The sequence below is a fragment of the Telopea speciosissima genome, chromosome 10 (genome assembly GCF_018873765.1).
Source record: "Telopea speciosissima isolate NSW1024214 ecotype Mountain lineage chromosome 10, Tspe_v1, whole genome shotgun sequence".
Taxonomy (NCBI): domain Eukaryota; kingdom Viridiplantae; phylum Streptophyta; class Magnoliopsida; order Proteales; family Proteaceae; genus Telopea; species Telopea speciosissima.
The window spans coordinates 60140384-60163499 of NC_057925.1; the positions used below are offsets into that span (position 1 = coordinate 60140384).

General features: G+C 38.9%; 1 protein-coding gene across 1 annotated transcript in view; it reads right to left on the reverse strand.

Moving 5' to 3' along the window:
* Window positions 1-2338: 2338 nt before the first annotated feature.
* Window positions 2339-23116, reverse strand: part of LOC122641651 (glutamine-dependent NAD(+) synthetase-like) — a 28432-nt gene continuing 7654 nt past the window's right edge. Inside the window, exons 4-13 of the mRNA XM_043834939.1 lie at window positions 19766-19869; window positions 18946-19080; window positions 11312-11480; window positions 10385-10520; window positions 9742-9880; window positions 5743-5919; window positions 5281-5448; window positions 4145-4240; window positions 2662-2790; window positions 2339-2563 (exon numbers count right to left, since the gene is read on the reverse strand). Of these exons, the coding sequence (XP_043690874.1) occupies window positions 2339-2563; window positions 2662-2790; window positions 4145-4240; window positions 5281-5448; window positions 5743-5919; window positions 9742-9880; window positions 10385-10520; window positions 11312-11480; window positions 18946-19080; window positions 19766-19869 (1478 nt within the window). The remainder of the gene's footprint in view (window positions 2564-2661; window positions 2791-4144; window positions 4241-5280; window positions 5449-5742; window positions 5920-9741; window positions 9881-10384; window positions 10521-11311; window positions 11481-18945; window positions 19081-19765; window positions 19870-23116) is intronic.

A 23116-nucleotide genomic window follows, 5' to 3' on the forward strand; every position in this document is an offset into this window, starting at 1 on the left:
ATCGAACCAAAAGAATTGGCAATTCATGATGAGGAAAGACAGAACATGAATCCATCCAACAGGAAGTGTCGTTTAGGTATAAAATTCAAAAGCAAGAAACTTTAGTTTCACGAGTTTTGATTACTCTTTATGTAATATCTTTATCTTTTTTTTTTTTTTTGATAAAATGTAATATCTTTATCAGTGTAGGTCGGGGCGTACGGTTTGTCTGCTTTAGACTACGTGATTCCCTTGTTATCCAAAAAAACAAAAAAAAAACCTATGCGATTACCTTTATATATACGACAAAGTTATGGGTCCCACTACCAGTGGAATCAAGATCAGATCAGTTATATCTGAGATTGCAAGTATCACAAGACGTTTCATCTTGGAGCACCATCGTGACAGCGACGACTGTGGTTAGAAGATCGCTGCCAGGTTGTGTGGTCTTAAGCGTGGGGTCATTGAGAATGTCCATCTGCGCATCAATGCGGTTCGGATTTTTTTCATTACATGGGATAAGGCAGTCATGTTTTACGGTTCTATGTTTGGGCATAGCGGGGCACAGCTTAACCGTGAGCCTTGGTGCAAGGGGTAAGTTATAGCATTGCAACCTGATAGTTGTGGGTTAAAAGATAAAGTTTTACTTCATCCTTGGGACGCCTATACCTCTACGAATCCTATAAATATTGTAGTGCTGGCAGAAGTTAAAATCACTTTCTCTTATGCCTGTTTGCTGTAACTCGAGGAGAATGTTCTACTTTATCACGTATTATGTTACCATTGAAACAGTATATGTTCTTTTCATTGTTTTTCTCAATTAATGATTGTTTTTTCTCTGGTTCTGTTTCTCTTTCGTGTGTTAGTCAAGAAGTGTTGAGTATAGCTTTTGGACCTCCTTTCTATAATCACAATAGGAGTTTTACCTTAAGTGATTAGTGGATTATTTTATTTTAGAGATATAATCGCATGTCAATCCGATCTACACTATTAAAAGGCGATTAAAAACCTTAAGGAGAATGTCACACTGATACGATTCAATCCAACTTCTGCCTTCATTTGCAACATACAACCGATTACAAGTAAGTCTACGTTGTTTTGATTATATATAGAATATAATCTTATATTGCTGCCTTTATTTTATTCTTACAACTACATAATATGGTTTTATATCTTACTACCCGTAGTCCTTTCATAACACTATCTGAGGGGGCTGTTCTAAACCCTAAACCATGGATGGACAAAAGATAGTTTTTGCCAAAGTTCTGTCAAACAACGCAAAGTGGTAGTAGGTAGCTTAGGCAGTTAGGCTTCACCACCAAGGTGATGGATGCTTCAACAGTATTTGCCATGTGGATTTCTGCAACCAATGTTCACTTCTGTCCCTTATTGTTTATAGAATTGCTGTAATCTCTATCAAATATTTCTTGTTTACCCAAAAAAAAATCCACTCGTTGTCCGTGTGGGAATTCTTTTTGAGGTCCTCTCACAAAAAACAAGGTCTCACGCCCACTCTCTTTCTCTCCCCTTCAAACCGTAATTGTGAACTCCCATGGACCCGAATTAGCACTCTGGCGTTGTGGAAAAGAAATCTTTTTCCATTTATTAAAGAGAACTTGTCTTAAACAATCAGGGTTTCAAGAATCGATTGGATTGGTTGATTTGGAGCAGCCGATCCACACCCCAGAACTAAGGTTAGGACAGAATGGTTTTGCATCCTCGTATACAAGTATAACAATAATTTAATTTGAAAGTTCGCGAGAGAAAACCGGATATTGAAAGCAATGGGATCCCACAGCCCTTGAAATTATCTTTATTTTCAGCATTTGTACCATAGCTTGTGAGAATGTCCTTAAAGCACTTCCACCTTCTCTTTATTGAACAAGTGGGAACCAAATTGCAGGTGCTTCCATTTCAAGATGGTGGCCAGATTTGTAGAAATTGGTACCTGGGCTGAGACAATATGACTAATACATTCTCAAAACCCAGGCAACTGCAATGCTCCATCAGTAGTTGGAACAAAAAGATTTTCACTACGGAGCAAGACACCAGTTTGAAAATTTGGGGTTTAAGGGAACACAAAAAGTTCAAATAAATGAATTTTATTGATGCTTTATTCCCAGCTTTAAAAACTTGGTTTTTCACACTAAAATATATCTTGCATAGTTGTATAAAGAGTTTTATTGATGCTTTATTCCCAGCTTGAAACACCTTTGAGTTTCAGAACCTGTTGCACAAATAAATGAATTTTGATCATATTGGATGAAGATACAATCTATAGGAGGTGCCAAGGATTTTTGGCTGTAGCCAAGGGGTTTGTTAATCCTAAAACAGATCAGCATTCCCCAAGTCCATAGACCTAGAGACCGGATTTCGGATCACTTGAGCCTGCTGCAATGACACCCATCCCACCTCCGTGTTCTAGTGTAGGGCCCACTTTGCCGTTACCCTGTGATTCCATAGCAGCCACTTTCTCTTCATCACAGTTCTGTACAAGTTCATCGATTTTGCGGAACTGATATGGCCATCGAGCATTATAGAGGAACTGACGAAGATCAAATCGGTTGTCCTCAGGGGAATAACTCTGCACAAACCATATGGTTATTAAGTCTTGAGAAATATTTAACTGAAATGAACTTTGAGTTGGTAAATTTTGCTCCAAGGACTGATTAGAGAAGATACCTCAGCATGATAAGAAGGTGTCAAGACAGTCATCTTGTGTCGATTGATCGAATAGTACTTGAAGAAGTGCTTCACCTTATCAGCTACCTCTGACGGAGTTAATATTCCACCCCATTTGTAGCAGAGATTCTAAAACAAGAGAAAGGATAAGGAAAAAGAAACCAGTGGTTCTGGCTACATCAAATTCACTACACTTTACAGTCTCACGCCAAATCATGGCCCTTTGACTCACTAGTTTACATAATTTTATTGACAAGTGATGAACATCCGAAAAAACCATAAAACCAAATATCCAGGAGTTCAGAATGTTTCTCACTATTGTTTGGGTTTAGCAGATATATATCATAGGTAAGAGTGAAACTGAAAGAAAAAGCTCAACTTGGCTGAAAGACGAGTCAGTCATTGAGTATGGCAAATTGAACGCAGGACCAAGTAGTGTATCATGGAAATGGAAAAAAGTACAAGGGCTTCGCTAACCTCACAGAAAATGTGATGCAGGTCACTCACAATTCACAACCCAATATGAACATGTCAAATGGGATCCTTTGGCATCAGGAACCCCGAAAAATAGGGGGATGGAAAATGAAAATTATTTTTCCAACAGGTGAGATTGTCTGGGAATTTCTCCGTGAGTTCTCTACCCATGGTGCCTTCCAGTTACGTCTTTCTGAGAAACCTATCATGGATAATTGACTGAAATCAGGACAATGCTCACCAGACACAGCCAGGTTTATTCTACATGGGTGACACTATGAGTTGCTTGTTTATACCACCAGTGGAAGTATGGTAGATGGCCTCGGGGGAGGCGGTGAAGCTTGTCTCAAGCCTATTTAGAACCACATAACTGGAGATGTCTAGCTACAACTGGAGGTGTATAGCTACGGAGCCATAAAAAGCTCCTTCAGAGATTAGGGAGATCAGTTTCGAGTAAATGGTTAAGAGAAAAAATTCACTTACGTAATCATTTCTGACTGAGATCATTGCAAAATTCACTAATATACTTCGTACTGTGGGTCAACTAAATTTCAATCTCCAAATAAAAAGTTCAGATTACTGGGCTAAGTTGGACATTCCATAGTTGTCATGACGTCTCGGCAACCCTAGGCGTTGGAGGAGGGAAAAAATGCGACCCCTAGGAGTCCAGATGCCCTCTGCTGGACGGATGCCTTGACAACTATGGGGCACTCACAGCTAAAAGAGTTCAGTGACGATGGTGGGGGGGGGGGGGAGAAAGAATCTAATCACATGAACATTGATAGTACTGAGGAATACACCTGAATCAACCATTACAAGTTGAGAAATTGAGATCAGCAAATCGATGAGCAAACCCTTGGATATTTCAACAGAAAACAATTCCAGATTGTGCTTCATCGATTGACCGGTCCAGACCAATGGGCTTGCCCACTAAAGGTAGAAGGCAAGGCTCCAGTTATGGTAGAGCTCTTTTTTAGTCTTCACAAACATAGTAGAATTATAAGACTACCTGAAACATTGACACAGGACCACAGCGGAAAATTTTACGCAATCTTCCATAGACTGAGAGCTCCTCGTATGTCATTCCCATATCCACTTCATCCAACTGTAACAAAGAAAAGAGATGAACAGAGATATATCACCTGAAAGTTTGCAATCACACCCACTTGAATTCACTAGAATTAGGCATACCGGATAATTGAAATCTAGGAAATGTTGTTCAAGTCAAAAGGGCACATAGGATGTAAGCTACCAAGGACATAATACAGGAGGAAATCAAGGGTACCTGTAAACTGTAAAACACACTCAATTAACAGTATACGAAAGGTTTACAGCTTAAGACATGAAGGGGATTGCAAACACATTGATTGGGCACTTCCAGTGATTCATTGGAAATGTTGTATGCAAACTAACAAAGTAAAATTCGAGGAAGATAAGAAATCAAGGCTACCTGGAAGGGAAACTCAATAGACAGCATAACAAGGGTTTAGTGCTACAAGTCTAAGACATGCTGGGGGTGCGATCCATTCATTAGGTACCTTCCACAAGATCATCAGGCCAAACATGATCTGATTTGATAAATCGATCAAGGACCACACAATACAATGGCATGGCTATGACACTCACACACTGAGTCCCACTGCTTTACACTGTCAGGCCCACTGTATTTGGTGGCTGAATCAACAGTTAAGTTACGACTGTCATAGTGCTAGTAATTTTCATTCTCATCATCCAATCTATTTCTTATGCATGATCAGCACATATAACAAAATGTGCCAACAGACGAAGATGTATTATGTAGGTTCAACACATTAAGATTTTGCCCAGTTCGAGTTGGACCCTCTGTAGTGGATCCCACCTCCTGTATGTATACCAAAGTACTTGCATGCAGTAAGTAGACCTTCCACAAAGAATATCAATGGACACTAAGGGATTTCTGATCATAAGAGAATATTCTAGGAGACTACTCACAAAGGAACAGAAGAAGAGGAGAAAAGTAAATATTACTAAAGAACAACAAAATTTGGACAGGATATGCATGTGCACAGCCTAAACAGAAGGTTTGTGGATTTTGGAATTATTCAACCCTGGCTATAAAGGTGAAGGTAGTTTGTCAAATTGATACATTCATAGGGTATACGATACCTGGCTGTAATTGGAACGTATAGGCTCCAGTTCAGCAGTAGGAGGAGCAGCTTCTACTTCTGCCAAAGATGAGTAGCCAAGATGGGAGGCAGCCCATCGTAGAAAGGCTCGAAGATCCTGCTTACTAATACTTCCAATAGGATTTATATCTGCAGAGCTGCAATCATACTGCAACAGAAAAGGCACACCTGAATTATCAGATACAAAAATCCTAGGTTCACTAACTCGAAAAGAAAATAGCTATTCCACCCAACTTAGAAATGAGTTAGAAGCAAAGCAGATTGTAAAACTAAATCAAGTAACAGAAGTCGAGCCCTTGTTGACCCAAGTTGATCCAGAGTTCAAGTTAATGGGGGTAAATGAGCTCACCAAAATCCAAATATAATTTGTCCAGTGCTCAAAAAGATACTAAATCTAGTGCTCATAAGTCAACTTCAATAGATTGGAAAATTCGGATAGAACCTTTGTTAAGTATCCACGCAATCCTTCATCAACATTGGAGCTACCCAACACTAGATAAAATCCAGCCTTATTGTGAACCCAAGGCAGAAGTGATGCTAACATGAAGGCTAGCACCATTCGAATCCGAGCTTGAATGTTTTGTAACCCTAAGTTTTCAGTACTAGAACCCCCATCCACCTGTGCACCAAGAGAGAGAGAGATTTGATGTGAATCAATACATATTGATGAACGTATTATGGTTACAGACAAGTTTATAATTCAATGAATATAAACATCAGGTAGTTCACCAAAAAAAAAAAAAAAAACACTAGGTAAAAGAATAGAACACACCTACATTACTTTATTTGGACAAGGGTTCAACCAAAAGGATTATTACTGCCATTGAGCTGGATGGACTACAACATATGAAGCTACACTAGTTGTTGCATATAAAAATTTGGGGAGGAGGGGAGGGGAGTACGAAACATAACAAAATCAATATAGGGACTTTATACCATAGAGGAAGGCCTAAAGGGTAAGTGAAACTACAAGTTAAGACATCATGGGCAGTTAAAATTTGCATGCGTACAAGTGTATGGCAAAGAAAGTTTTAAAATACTGGAACTTTCTGACCAAATTGTGGAATGCAGTGCAAATCAAATTTAAACAAACCAAAGTTGTGGAGAGCTTCAGTGACCGAATTATGGAGTAGAGCAGAATTTTTTTTTTTTTAAATGTCAAATTTGAAAAGCTCCTAAATTATGGAGCATTTTTGAAGAACCAAATTTACACAGATGGTATGGTTGTAATTTTAAATAATTCTTGGGAATATTTCGGGCAAGAAAAGCATATAATGGGATCTAATGCAATCAACTGAATTGGCCACTGGATTTAAATATTCTAATATACTATGCGTTTTTGTTTGTTTTTCTCCTTTAGAAATTAAAAATGGAGAGATAATTTGACTGACTGATTGGAATTCCCAATATAGTGGAACAATTAATTATTTTTCTTTGGTGGGGGGGGAGGGGGAAGGAGGTTGGATTTCCTCGGTGCAGTGCTTATAGATGAGTTTGTTTCTATGGAGGCCTCATATTTACAAAAGCACAATAAGTAGAATTACAACCCTATGATGCGAGAAATTTGGGAGTCTAGCTTTACTGAGATTCAGCACTAAAATCTGCAAACTGGGGATATTACGTTGAAATACGAGCCCTTCATGCAGTTTTGATATCAAACATTGAACCCAGCAAAACTTGAAAGGATGACAAATTCACCGAGGAAGATCTTCCTTGGTGGGCTATGCATCGGACCTTTTACCTTCAAGATATCTATTCCAGCACAACATTTTTTTAACAATCAAGACGACAAAAGGATGAATCCATCATGGTAAGCTGATATACATGAAATTAAAGATAGACAGCACATGAGTAGCTGTTTAAAGCAGGGTAAACTCAATTGTTTAACTAATAAGAACACATATAATTCTATCAATAAAGTCACTTTCAACCTTCCACTTACCCCTTTTAACACCTTCAACATAAATTATATCACTCCTTCTGTGTCTGCTCCATTGATCTTTGTTACATGTGGCTAAATCATTTCAGTTGGCTTCCCTCCGTCTTGCCCCCCTATTGGTGCTAGCCCCAAGTTCCATTGAATGTGTTCACTTTTTATTCCATATTTTTTAAAGTTTAACACCTAATGTTACTCATTCTCAAAGGTGCACTGACTGGTCTTTGTTGCATGTGACCAAATCATCTAAACCAACCCAACTCCATCTTGTCATATAGTGGTGCCCGGCCTAAATCCTTAGAAACATTAATTTTTTAATTATATATTTCAATTTATCTATCTCAGAGAACTCACTTCAGTTTTCAACTGTGATAAAATCACACAAAAAGTCCTTGAATAAGAGTTCCGAAGTGTAAGATGTAAGAAGCTTTCGATCATAGTTATCAAGGCGGCAAAGTGGCCATGGCGTTTTAAAGGGTCCAAAATCAAGGTGGCAAGGCTCCCAAGGCGTCGCCTTGATAACTATTTTTGACAACATTATGTTTCAAAAATAGTTTCCTTGAGACATACAATGGCATCCTTAATGTATGTTAGTCAATCAGGGAATCAATTGGTGGATAACCTCTTCAATGAGTCACAGTGAAAAAATAAAAATAAGGCTAATCTGATGATCTTAGCTACTACTCAAGAACTATAGTGTGTCTAGTGAAGCATACAAACTTTTGGGAGTTCAGGGTTCTCCTTTAATCATAAAATAGTGAGATTTATAAAATAATCTAGAAGCACGTAAGATTAGTCAACTCCTTTGAGATTGATATAGACCCCAATAATACAATGGATGGAGCACTTGGATGTGTTCAACAACCACATACAAGACAGAGATGAGGTTGTTCATCTCCATTTTCATAGTTTCATTCCCAAGATGTTGAGTTAGATTCTGGAATGTTGTTGATGTGCTACCCGAGGCTCATGTATACACTGCTTATGACCTCCATGAATCTGCATCTTTAGAGTCAACCAATAGACCCGAACTGTGGAACTGGTAATATGTACCTGTGGGAGAAACTCTTCAAAGAGCTTCAATCCTTAAACTAATTGATCAAGAACTTTTTGCCACCTTCAGAACTTATTCCTTTCTTTCAAAGTTGTGTCCCTTTATCAGAAGTTGAGAGAATGTCTCTTTATGAATGCTTCACCAGAACATTATTTTCTCCCACTTATCACTCATCTTTTTCTTTATATATAATAAATCAGTTGTTGTCTCATTCATTCATACAATTCAACAATTTACCTCAATATTTATAATTCTTTGCAGCTTATACAAAAATTGTACAACCAGCTCCAAACACCTTATCAACCCACATGCAGGGAATATGTTGCTTGGATGGGAGACTTGAATCACTGGTATTTGTAAAAATATCAGTTATTACAAAGTATATGGTTGTGTCTTTGTAGGGCCATACCCAAAAGCCAATATATTTTCAAACTTCAGGTATTGTGATGTTACAAATAAAAAATTTATATCCCAACTAAACGCAATTAAATTTTATTTTGGGGGTAGGGGTGGGGGAGGGGAAGCAGAAACCTGTGAAAAGGAACATTTGAAAAATTTAACCACCAAAATTACTATGCTTAATATATTATTAACTTTATTATATGCTTTAGGCGAAAGGTTAACTGCTTCGCAGACCAGCTAAGAGGGACGTGGTCTGAAGCAATACACCATGTAAATGAAACTCCCTATTAAGAAGTGCCTGAAATGTCCTCAGACTTATGATTGTGTCCCATCCAACTCCCCAAATAGTTGTTGCACCGCCGACCAGCGATCCCTCGCCCTATACTTTATGCTGCAATTATTTAGCCTAACTAAAATAAAAAACTGCAACACAAATATGATGTACATATGTTGGAAGGTTAAGATTATTTAATTATAGTATATGATGTCGAACCCTAAGGTTGTCTTCAAGGAGTGGGTTTAAGTCTCAACTAGAATTAGGCTTGATGGTAGAAGAGAAAGAAAGAATACTGCTTTGGATATTGGCAGCATAAGCAGCAAAGATAAAACACAGTTTAGGGTGAAACTAGGAGTAATATTGTAACCACAAATATTACTTTGCAAACCCTTCTTAAATGACATAAAAATAAACGCAAAAAGAGTAGCTCAAGTGGACCCTAACAGCAAAAAATCTAAATCTGGTCTGCAGCAAGTATGCCCAGCTAGTTAGTTAAGCTTTTATTCTTGTTCTTTCTTTTTCTAGACTTTGTAACCTCCTCAGTTTAGCCTACTAATGGTTTATGATAATGCTACAAGCCTACGGTTATTTCTAGGCTTGGCCCACCAATTGAAAATTTCAATGAGTTGGCAGGCCATGTGTGCCAAATTGATGCTAGACAAAAAATTCCCCATCATTTAAAAATGGAAGAAACCTTCTTTCAATTTAACAATAGATCACAAAGAAAACTAGATCTCAAGCCAATGCAGGAATTGAGATTATTGCCTTCTACCTTATAGCGTGGACGCTTTCCAGTAAGTTTTTCGAACAAGGAGAGTAAAGAAGAAATGACAGTATCTATAGAAACATCAAGGTGCCATGACCCAATCTCATCTGCTAGAGTCTTTGCCCGTAACCTTGTGGCATCTGAACTGCAGGCCATCCAAAGCAAACATGTTAATAATCACTTCAGTTATGTTGATAATGAGCATGGTTTGTAGACAATAACCCACAAAACAGTAAGAAAGTTTCTGAATTTGAGAAACTTAAAAACCATAAAGTTATCAAAGGATTCATGGGCCCAAATATAAATTCTTCCACAACAAAAAGGTATTTTCAATTATCATTAAGAAGAAGAAATACAAATCGATGCCCCTCAAAGGCCCCTAGCATATCCCTGAAGAATCTATTCTAATAGCAGAAATGTACATCAGTTTCTTTTCTTTCTTTTTTTTCTTTTATTAACGCCATGCATCAACCAAGGGAATGCAGAATTTGGAAGTCGTTGATGTGATGTAACCTGAAAACACTCATTGGCTAGACAACCATATCTTTCTATCCTACCATGCCAGTCCAACCAGCCAAGTAATATTGCATCACAACCTGTGTCAAAATAAATTACTGCAAGGATCCCTAATTCTGGTACATGTTACCACCTGTTTTCGGACCCCATGAATACTGTATAGAATATACGCTTAGCAAATTCTTTACTGTCTGTTGGGAACTGTCCACCAGTGTATTGACCAATTCGTATCGCATCAGCTTTTACTTGTTCATCCCCATTTGCAATTTCTGCATGTACACACGGCATCAAGAAGTAAACAAAATGGAAAGAGGAAAAAGAAGATATCCAAGAGGACTAATGTTTTCTGAGTCAGAAGTAGTAGATACCACAAAGCTACTTTACCCTACTAAATTGTATAATTGTTTGGAACTTAGTGCCATAAACTTTTTCATGTTGGTAATCTTTATCAAAACTGAGTTGTGTTTTTAGGGCAGTTTTGGCCGCAAAATCTGTTTCAAAGAATTGCCAGCACAGTTTGAGTTCCCTAAGACCTGATCCAAGGAGCACCAAATTGTACATGGCTCATATAGCAGGGTCTACTTATGGGTCACTTGGAACTGACCCATTGACACCATAACATTACGAAACACATAGTTCCCATTTACCAGCAAATTGTGTTAGCAGTCTAACGGTTTCCAGTTTCCACGAGGACATATCCAAGAGAAAAAGACTGAGTTGACAGTTCTAGCTTCCCTAACTATTAGATACCATTCTGTAGAATGTTTAGACAAGGGCAGACAGGCCCATAAGGCCATAAGGTTATTTCTAGGATCTGTTTAATGTAAACATTTTCTGTGCTCAATTCTTGATCAGAACCAGATGACCATGACAACCCACAATTAAAGGGTCACTAGGGAGGCTCCTTACAATCTTCCATTCAAGGAAAACATTCCTCATTAAAAGAAAAAACGGAAAATACAGACTATAAATCAATTAATGATTTGATTCAAATCAAAACAGGAGAGAGATCCAAAAGTTAAAGAGTGGAATAATAAGCCTTACAGTTCGTATAACTGACCTCTTACAACAAGCTGACACATGCAGCCAACTATAGCCGCTACAGAAGAACTATCTGCTCCACCAGAAAGAGGAAGCAAAAATCCTGAAGCTCCACTTCTTCGTAAATAGTCCCACAACCAGCAACCAGGTCCAAAAGCAATTTCCTCCTCTGGAGAATGATACCTAATCTGCAATATAATAAAAGATTAATTGGCAAAGAAGACTGGAAAAGTCCACAAACTAATAGATGAATCACACAAACAACAAACTCAGCCTTATCCCAACTTAATAGGGTCGGCTACATGGATCCAAAAAAAAAAAAAAAGGTATAGTAAGAGGAAAGAGGCACAACCCAGCACATCGGAAGAAACTCAGCTAAATGGGGTCAGCGACATGGATCCTTGCCCTCCAATCTGCTCTGTCCGAAGTCACCTGGAACAAGACATAGACTATGCATGTCCTTCCTCACTTCTCCTATGGTCATTTTAGGTCTGCCCCTAGCTCCTTTAGCTCCTTCAATCGGAATCATATCACTCCTCCTTACAGGGGCATCCGTAAGCCTCCGTAGGATATGACCATACCACCTTAAACGACTCTCTCGGAGCTTGTCATTGATCGGCGCAACCCCCAGGTCTGCTCTTATATGTTCATTCCGTACTTTATCTTTCCTTGTTTTTTCATACATCCATCTTAACATCCTCATCTCTGCCACACAAAGCTTATCAATATGACACTTCTTAACTGCCCAACATTCTGCCCCAAACATCATGGCCGGTCGAACAACAGTCCTATATAGAACTTTCCTTTAAGCTTTAAAGAAATACATCGGTCACTCAATACTCCGGACGCACCTCTCCACTTCATCCATCCCACTTTAATTCTCTGTGAAACATCATTCTCTATGTAACCTTCTTTATTTATTATTGACCACATGTATCTAAAATAGTCACTATTCGGTATCTCTCTTTCCTCAATTCGCACCATATCAGTATCCATCCCAGTGTGACTAAAATTACACCTCATATATTCCGTCTTCGTTCTACTAATCTTAAAGCCTCTTGTTTCTAAGGTTGACCTCCAAAGCTCTAACTTAGAGTTAATCACTTCTTTTGTCTCATCCACCAAAACAATATCATTGGTGAAGAGCATACACCATGGGACCTCGTCTTGAATGTTCTTGGTTATATCATCCATGATAAGTGCAAAAAGGTAAGGACTTAAGGCTGAACCCTGATGTAATCCAATCGTACTTGGGAATTCCTTACCCTGACCTCCCACAGATTTCACACTAGTTACCACACCCTCATACATATCTTTAGTGACATCCACATATTTAGTTGACACCCCTCTCTTCACTAAAACATGTTGGATTATATCTCTAGGGACACGATCATAGGCTTTTTCCAGGTCGATAAAGATTATATGGAGATCCTTCTTGCTATCTCTATATCTTTCCATGAGCCTCCTCAATATGTAGATAGCTTCAGTCGTGGATCTACCTGGCATAAAGCCAAATTGGTTCACCGAGATATGAGTCTCTTTTCTCAAACGGACTTCAATAACCTTCTCCCAAAGTTTCATAGTGTGACTCATTAGCATCATGTTTCTATAGTTATTGCAGCTTTAGATATCACCTTTATTTTTGTAGACCGGGACTACAATGCTTCTCCTCCATTCATCTGGCATCTTCCTTGTGCTCATAATCTTGTTAAAGAGGCTGGTTAACCAATAAACCCCACAACTTCCTAGGGATTTCCAAGCTTATATTGGGATCTCATCTGGGCCTGGTGTCTTGCCTTTTTTTCATCTTTCTTAAGGCTTCTTTAACTTCCACCGCACTAACCTTTCGTACATATCTATGTCGTGTGGTGTCTTGTTGAAAAGTGTAAGCGTTTGGGTCATATCTATTCGACCTATCTCCATTTAGTACATCACAAATATACTCATCCCACCTCTTCACAATGTCTTCATCTCTTACTAACACTCTTCCATCACCACCCTTGATACACCTCACCTGGTCGAAATCCCTACACTTCCTTTCTCTCATCTTCTATCTTATAGATAGCTTATTCCCCTTCTTTTGTGTTTAGGTTGACATATAGAGATCCTCATATTTCTTTGCCCTAGCAATCCCCACGATCTTCCTAGCCTCGTTTTTGGCATCATTATACTTATTTTTATCCTCTGTTTCCTTAGTCTTTTGCAAAGTCTTAAAACACACTCTCTTGGTCTTAATAGCTGCTTGGACCTCCTCGTTCCACCACCAAATCTCTCTAGGGGCCTGATGACTACCCTTCGCTTCCCCCAACAGATCTTTGGCAACCCTCTTAATACACATCATCATCTCATGCCACATCACATTAGTGTCTCCTTCAAAGTCCCACTTTCCTTGTTTGACCACATTATCGGTAAATGTATTTAGGTACTCCCCTTTTAATCTCCACCATCTTATCTTAGGGTGCATGGTTCTCTCCTCCTATGTGTCTGGGTACTGAGACATATATCCAGGGTTACCAGCCTATGTTGGGTTGTTAGGTTCTCCACAGGGAAAACCTTACAGTCCTTACACACTGTTCTATCTGCCCTTCTTGTTAGGAAGAAGTCAATTTGACTAGTATGAAACCCACTTTTGTAGGTAACTAAGTGTTCCTTTCTTTTTTCATAGAAAGTGTTCACAATGTATAGATCATAAGCTACCGCAAAGTCTAGGATAGAGGTCCCCTCCTTATTCCTCTCCCCGACCCCAAAGCCTCCAATGAACACCTTCATAGCCTCTACAATCGCTCCCAACATGGCCGTTCAGGTCACCTCCAATAATAATCGACTCATCCTGGCCAAAACCCTGTACTAAATCATCCATGTTGTCCCAAAATTGGCGCTTACTACTTTCATCCAATCCAATAGATGAATGATACAATAAATAAAAATCATCTTTATCAGCTAGAAATGACAACAACTCATATCTACTGCCAACAAAGTCTCTTGCTGTACATAGGTTGGTGAGTGGGCTAATGCTTATAACGGCCAAGAGCTATGTAAGATCTCACGGTTGCAGATGCAGACTTTTAATGTTCAGTAATCCTACACAATTATGTTCAGTCCTCTACTCCACCACCACCACCAACAACAATAAGCTCAGCCTTATCCCAACTTAATGGGGTTGGCTACACGGATCCAAACAAATAAAGTAGGTAAAACTGAGGATTAGAAAAAATGAGGGAATACGACAGTCCTATAGAACTGCTCGACATTCTGCCCCGCACATCATAGTTGGTCGTACGACAGTCCTATAGAACTTTCCTTTAAGCTTTAAAGGAATACGTCGGTCACACAGCACTCCGGATGCACCTCTCCACTTCATCCATCCCACTTTAATTCTGTGTGAAACATCATCTTCTATGTCCCCTTCTTTATTGATGATTAACCCCAAATATCTAATCTAGTCACTTTGTGGTATCTCTCTTTCCTCAATTCCATAGTTATCGAGGCATCGCCATGACGTCCAAGCAGTTATATAGAGGCTAGGCGAGTGGACGCTTTATGGTATAGCACAAAGGCGAGCGCCTTAGAGACCAAGGCGTCACCTCAAGCACCTTAGGACGCCATTTCTTCTGGGCGGTCACCTTAGGCCTTTTTTTTTTGTTTTTTAACTTTTTTGTTTATGTTCTTTAAGTTATTCTAATTGAAAATATTTCTTTGGTTGTACATTTTTGGTTCCATGCTCTGAGAAGAGCATGGATATGTTAAACTTTAAAAAAAAAAAAAAACACCTAAATACCAATTACCAAATCGATTCACCTTCGCGGGACATACCAAAATAAAAAAGAAAACAACAAAAGAGAAAAGAAGCAGCGGCGACTTGCAGCAACTCTGACAGAGCTCAGACCTCAGTACTTCGAGGCTTCGACAGTCCTCCCTCTCAGTCCCCATCCTCCACTGGCGTCCGGCGAGGCGGAGACCTGCAGCGACTCCGTCAGAGCTCAGACTTCAGTCCTTCGACTCCTTCTCAAGTTCTCAGTCCTCCCTCTCAGTCCCCATCCTCCACCGGCGTCCGGCGAGGCTAACCGTAAGTATCATGTTTTTTTTCCCTTTTTCCTTCTAAAATCTAAACCCCTTTCCTCTTTCTAACCTCTCCTCTCCACCGACACCCCCATCTCCAGCATCCACCCCCACTGGCGAGAGAAGCAACCTCCGGTCCTCCACAGGCGTCCGGCGACATCTCCAGGCCCTTGACAGTAAGTATAATGCTTTTTTTGTCCCTTCTAAACAAGTTTTAATTTTCTAAATACTGTCTTATCTCTACAGTCTCCACTCTCCACTCTCCACCGACATCTCCATCTCCAGAGTCCTGCCTCCACCGGTAAGTATTGTACAGTTGTGCACTTATGCATTCTTTTTTTTTTTTTCTTCTTCTTCTAAAATCCAAAGTCCAAACCCTTTTCTTCTAACCACATCTCTCTGTTTCTTCCTTTTGCAGCGGAAACCGGCTGTCTTCCTTTACGCCGGTTACATATTCCGGCCAGCAGTAAGTGTTTTTATTTATTTTTTGGTTTCAGTTTTTCAATTCTTCAGTTCTTCTCGTACTCCCTTGCTTACGGTTATCTCTGTGTTTTCTTCATTTTCTTCTGCAACTTCAGTTGCCCCTGCCACAACCCCAAGTATGAACCTGTACCTGTTGAAGCCCATTTCAACAGCTCCATCTCAATATTTTCCAACAGTACTTTCTTTCTTTTCTCCTAGATTTCAAGCCTCAAAAATGAAAGAATTTCTTAAGAACCTGCTCTAGGGTGTCATATTTCTTAATTAACCTTTTGCATAAAAAAATGCATATTGTTTGTGCTGTTGTAGTAGTGAGTTTGGACTTTTTCAACAGGCCCTTTCCCTTGGCTGCCATGATGACTTCAAAATCATCAGTTCGTGACTTTGTGTCATCGTTGACTCTATTTTGATAGTTTGATTATTTTCTTTTGTTAAGGTTTTTTTTCTTTACTTTAATACCTTTTAAGTTTTATACACATTGGATCATTGGATGATTGGAAATTTGGAATACTATTCTAATATCTTGCATTGGTTTGACTCTTTAATATTTACTTGGCAAAGAAGTAGAATTATATAATTTTTAATATGCTATTTGTGCCAAATAAAATGGTTATATAAAAAAATAGAACACTAGAACGCCTTGTTCGCCAAGGCGACTTGCGGCCCCCTATTGCCAAGGCGCTTAGGAAGGCCCTCAAACGCCGTGGTCGGCTTGCCGCCTTGATAACTATGCTCAATTCGCACCATGTCATTATCCATCATAGTGTGACTAAAATTACACATCATATACTCCGTCTTCGTTCTACTAATCTTAAAACCTCTGGTTTCCAAGGTTGATCTCCAAAGCTTTAACTTAGACTTGCGGCCCCCTATCGCCAAGGCGCTTAGGAAGGCCCTCAAACGCCGTGGTCGGCTTGCCGCCTTGATAACTATGCTCAATTCGCATCATGTCATTATCCATCATAGTGTGACTAAAATTACACATCATATACTCCGTCTTCGTTCTACTAATCTTAAAACGTCTAGTTTCCAAGGTTGATCTCCAAAGCGTTAACTTAGAGTTAATCACTGCTTTGTCTCATCCACCAAAACAATATCATCAACAAAGAGCATGCACCAAGGGACCTCATCTTGAATGCTCTTGGTTAGGTCGCCCATGATAAGCGCAAAAAGATTAGGGCTTAAGGCTGACCCTTGTTTCAGAACCATGCCATGTCTTACAAATAAGAATATATGTATAGAGTTCTATAAAACTATTATGAACATCATCAGTTCCTGTTTTCTATTATCATTATCCACATGTAGCATGATATTCAAACCTTGTTGATGTCTATCAGATTTATGCAAGGGGAAAGCAAACAGAAGGAATATTTAATGGAAATAAAGGAGTCTTCAGTTCCAAAATACCAGACAGCGAGGTCTATTAAGAAACACAGAAGCATCAAAACAAATGCCTTGAAGAATCAAAAGAGGAAGAGGTGAATGAATGTATTAGGGCACTACAAGCTTGCCTACTGAGAAGATAGAAGATAAGATCTGGGGAGTGGGAACTCAATGATGAGATTCAGTGGACCCATAGAAGAGATCAATTCCACCTGGTGTTGACATGAGAAGGTGGAATTATAGACTGCTCCTTTTTGGTTTTATGTTGCAGAACAGCAGAAGTCAAGTTGCAACTTCATCCAGAAATCCAACGTGCTCAGAGACATTTTGATCTCTGCAGGATGTGCAAACAAATTGTCCAAAGAATTTCAAGAGTGGAAAAGATTATTTAAGTTGCCAGTACAACCAAGAACATGGAAAATCAAAGATTATTTATGCTTTCACCATACATGCTAGCATCAACAAGGATAAATTTGAAGGAAATTTTCTTTCACCACAATGCATTCAGGTAGGGCATGAGTATAGAGAATAGAAAAATTTTGTGGCTTGTGTATATAGCATGTTTGGAATTGGTTTTAGCATACTGAGTGGCCGGAATATAGGAAGAAAACAATATTCATAGAGTCAAAAGATGAAAGAAGGTACAAAGAGAGCATACAACAGTATACTCTGATACGACAATGAGGGAGATATGGAAGAAAAAAGGAACACAGAAAGCATTTTACAGTGAGGAGACTTTGAGAATCTACTGCCTCACGAAGAGTACAAGACAAATGACAACTGCCCTCAAGTAAGTTTTGATGTCTTTTTTCTTTCTTTCATTTTTGGTTTTTTACCAGGATCCAATAAAGGTGTTAACAGCTTCTATGTCTTGCAATAAAATGGATAAACAGGATTTGTGTAGCCAACCCCAATTAGTTGGGATAAGGCTTTAGTTTGACTTGTGTTGGGGAATCATCAAGGTAGGGCATAAGCCAACATCAAACTGTGGTAAATTCCCAAGCATAAAGTTGTCAACATGGTTCAAGAGGGCAAAGTGTTGGAGGTTGAACCATGGTGATGCATAATGACATACAGGTTGCGTGGACGAGGTCGTTCTTGAATATGAAGTTATTTAGTTGCCAAAGTGGAATATGAAGCTATTTAGTTGCCAAAGTGGTGGAGCCTTTTCTTGACTCTGGAGAATGGTGGGGCAGAACAGAATCATGGATAGAGGAATGAAAGGAGCAAGTGCATCTAGTGGATGTCTGGATAAGTATGTATCTGCCTCCTTTGGTTCGGAGCGCGTTTAAAGCTACAGGTCTTTGCTTTGCCCTGCTTTACATGCGAAAAGGTTGAACTCCCAAATCGGTTCACAAAAGTCCTATCTAAGTACATACACTTAAGGAAAGAAGAAGTAGAGCAACAATCTGATCGACTGTCAGAGGCACCAGAAGACGATCTACCCAAAGGTGAAGAAGGAATAACAAGATGAACCAAAAGAGGCTGCAAACTACTAAGGCATTACAACATTGATCATTAGCACTAGAAATAGGATTATAAAACATCCCATCACTGTAAACCAAGGTTCCCTTGAAACATGATAAAGCAACTGTCATTGTCACATTCATCTTCATCTTGAAGAAAATCTATATCAACCACCTCTGAAATGAAGAAATAAAAGGGAATACAAATAGAATACAACTGAAGTTAAACTTTCCTCGCACAGTCAAAAGGTTGAGGAGAACTGACCTTAAGTGGACTGGAAAGGGACATTTGGAGGTTGAAAGACTGACAAAGCTGGTAAGGTGCCTTCACTGATGAGACCTTCGATGTGCAACTTGCTTGCTGTTGAAAACTACTGATTGATCCCCTAAGACTAGCCACCTGCCATTCAGCAATCAAAGGAACCAGAATTTAAAATCTTAACATATGAGATATATCTAAAAATAAAAATAAAAAATAAGAAAAAATATAAAAATAGAGTTGAGTTTAGAAGCCACAAATTAAGATTAGAATGTCCCAACGTTTGGTGGATGATAAAGTATGAATCTGCTTTGACAGATTTTCCTACAGGTTACAATTCAAATGTGACTCGCTACATATATAGCTCATGGGAAAGAGCTTATCCAACATTTGGGGGTGAAGGGTTAAAATGTTTACAACGCTTTATGTTGGTAGTGTGAACACAGAACATAGGAGAGGGGACAACATCAGGCAGCTGAACTGAAGATTACAGCTGAATAACCAGGCCAGCTACCCCAACGATATAACATTTCTTATCTTATTATCATCTAAAATAATCTTCTTGTGCTGGAAGGATTATTTTGTACAGTAACACTTCATGTAGAAATTTCACATTCCCAGAACACGCCATGCAAGTAGAATGAAGCCATCTGTATGGAATAAAATCATATACAGCCTTCAAATGATTTAAACATCATTCATGCTTCAACTTAATGAACTTCGAAATTAATATGGTACCATTTATTAGGATTTACAGGAAGACATGGTTCCTCAGTCTCCATTACAACTACAAAACAAGATAAAGAATGTGAAAATTACATCTTACAGCATCTAGGTCAATTTGAGCTACCAAAACCTCAACATCCTTTAGAGAAAACTGAGATCCTTGAGCAACCACATCTCCATTAATCGCAATGCAACAGCACCCATCTGTCATAAATAAAATTTTGAACTAGTGTAACCACTGAAAAAGTAAATAATGATAATGGTATCATATGATAATCATATTGTTCATAATTCAAGAATAAAAAATTACATAATAAAACAATAGCAATCCTATGTCAGTGTGACGGATATTGGAAAGGGGAGAAAAATGAAATGAAAGCCAATACAGGAAAATATCTGGATTCAAACAAACAAGTCTTAAGGAGCAAATATTAAAACAAGCATTCTTTCTTCTTTTTGGAGGGAAGAATTTCTATTGACAAAAAGAAGAAAACAGACTAAATCTACAGGCCCAGCTTTCCTCGGAGAAAACTGAGGTGATGCTGAGACAAAATCATGCATACAGAAACCCTTTTCATGCACACAAGTGAAAATAGTGAGCCCCGGTAAATTTGTCTCTCCATAAACACGAACAAACATGGACAAAGAAAGCATGAAAGAAACTGCCTTAAGCCTGCAGCTACCTAAGAATCAGAGTAGATCTTCCCTAGTTTAATTCCCCTTCCAGCAAAATCTCTAGCCCCTTCTTTTATCTGCATTCACAGACCTGACTAGAGCAAATACCCGCCCCCCAAAGGTTTGGTCCTTGACAATACTTCCATAAGTTCACCTCTTAACAGAATCCGCAAGGGACCAATCTGAGGTGTAAAAGCTATTCAGCCTGTGTCTGGAGGTTCTTAATAGCATTATTTGATGAGGGGTAAAAGAGGCAAGGTGCATCATCGGGCAATTTTCGAGTTCTTAAAAAAGCAAAGATCCTATCTAACAACCAAACAAAGAATCCTCTGCTCTAACCCCCCCCCCCCCCACCTTCCGTTTGGGATGATGGGTTTGGGGGGGTGGGGGGGAGAGAGAGCTCATATGTAATGATGAACTTGCTGACAATCCTGCTTACAGATATCCAGAACCAGTTGCATACATAAAAATGGTATAAAATTTTCAACTGCACAAGGTAGATGGTAATCTAATGCATTCATTAAAAGAACGTCCCAGTGCATGAGGCTCCCGCTACTGCAGGGTCTGGGAGGGGCAAGTGTACGCAGCCTTACCCCCGCTTTGCGGAGAGGCTGTTTCCATGTTTCAAATCTGAAACCTAATGGTTGCAATAGCGCAACTTAACCGTTGCACCAAGGCTCGCCCACTAATCTAATGCATTCATTATTTGCACGAATGATCTTTTTAATTATCTAACCCAAAAGCTTAAGCTATTAGGTCGAGGAAGCCCATCTGATATATGACGTCATCCAAGGTCCCATAGTTAGTTGATGTGGGATTATCCCTGACAGATGCATTCATTATTTGAATCCAGAAATGAAAACTTTTAGCAGGAAATGAATGCAAATTATTAACTTACAAGATGACATTAAGAACTCCGAATGTAATCATGGAAGAAAAACCTACAACCTATAAAGTTAGAAGGGCACAAACTTGTAATAATACATGTCACAGATTATGTTTTATGCATGTTCAGGCAATAAATAAACACCGAATTCCAGAAAAAAGAGAGAAAGAAAAAACTGCATCCAGATTCGAAGGATCTGACATGCATTCCAATATCCACATTGGGTATTAGGTAGAATGAAGGGTTCCCGTATCAGAGCATGGATGTCAATGTGCTACTCTCTTCAATATTTCCAATCCTTTTGGAAAAAAAAATGAAGGGCAGATCCTGAAAGAACAGAAGATGCAAGAAAGACTTCCAAAACAAAGAAGCATAACTAATGTAGAAATAGGGCGTTGTTAACCTATCCTACAGTCAGGATCAATAGGCTGTCCAACAATAACTTTCAGCGGTAGCAACAGGCCTTCGAATGCTTCTCAGGAATAGGTTGAATCAAAAAAATAAAACAGAACAAAAGGATAAACATAAAATAGAGAAAAAAAGAAAGATGGGATAGGGATGGGTCTCTCACTGCCGTTGCACAAAGCAACATTCAGTTTTCATTCTTCTAAAATCGCTGGAGTCTGAATAAGTCCCATCTTTATTTATAATATTGCAAGTATAAAATGAAAAAGGAATTACATGCGTGGCCTAAAGAGGGCGCCCAAATCGTGACTATATTCTTTCCACGCAAGACTAATGGTCCCACAAGGTCTATTAAAAAAACTTCATATCTTGGATTTAATCTCCCACGCCAAACTGTCCATGGGCCCCACATAATACCTCTCAAAGCCTTCTACGCAAGCAACAAACACTCCAACAAAAGCCACCACGCATATAACAAGCTGGCCCCATGAAATATGATAAAATGTCTTCCCAGCCTACACCAGTACAGGCTCTCCCACAGCAATTCTGGACTGGTTTTGGGGTCTTGTGCTTGCGGCCACACCTGGGCTGTAACCTGTGATCAACATCAATAACCAAGGCCAAAAAATACCCCCAGCATAAAAGTGAACTCCAAAAACACAAAACAGCATCTTATTGGATGGAAGATCTCAACGAACCTCAGCTTGAAGCAAACCTCATACCTTCAAGGCCCAAGGTAACCCCAACACACCGATATGAAAACACTCTCTCTCTCTCTCTCTCTCTCTCTCATAGTTGTCAAGGCGACCCAAGGTGGTGGAGGGGTGTCTAAGCGCTTAGGAGATAAGGCGCCCGCCTAGGAAGGCAACAAAGGCGCCCAAGTGTTATTTTTTATTTCCCCTCTTTTCTATCATAAAAAATCAACATTAAGCCACATCAAGTCATCACTCATAAAAAATCAACATCAAGTCACATCAAGTCATAAAAAATCAACATAAAATCACATCAAGTCATCAAAAATCAATATTAAGCCACATCAAGTCATCAAAAATCAACATAGAATAGAAGAAAGCAAAACTGAAGAAGCAAGCTAGTAGAAGTTTGAAACAATCAAAACATACATTTGGTTTATATGTTCTTGGAATTGACCATTTTCAGGCATACCTAGGCTCACATTTGGTTTATACAGTTCTTAGAAAATATGATCTTATCAATAAGTAATTAACCTGATCTTGATTTAGAGAAATGTTTTTGTTCTCTAAGAAATTTGATTCATTAAATGATTTTATTCTTACATAAGACTTTTTGTATTAGGTGGAGCACAAAACCAGCTTTCCAACAAATCCAAGATTGGTTAAATCTGATTTATACTGAAGGAGTTATGTTCTGGTCAAACCTTATTTGGTGTGTGCGAATGCTGTCAAAATCGCTCTGAATGAAAATATTTTTTAAATATCAAAACAAATAAATATTTTACCGCACTTT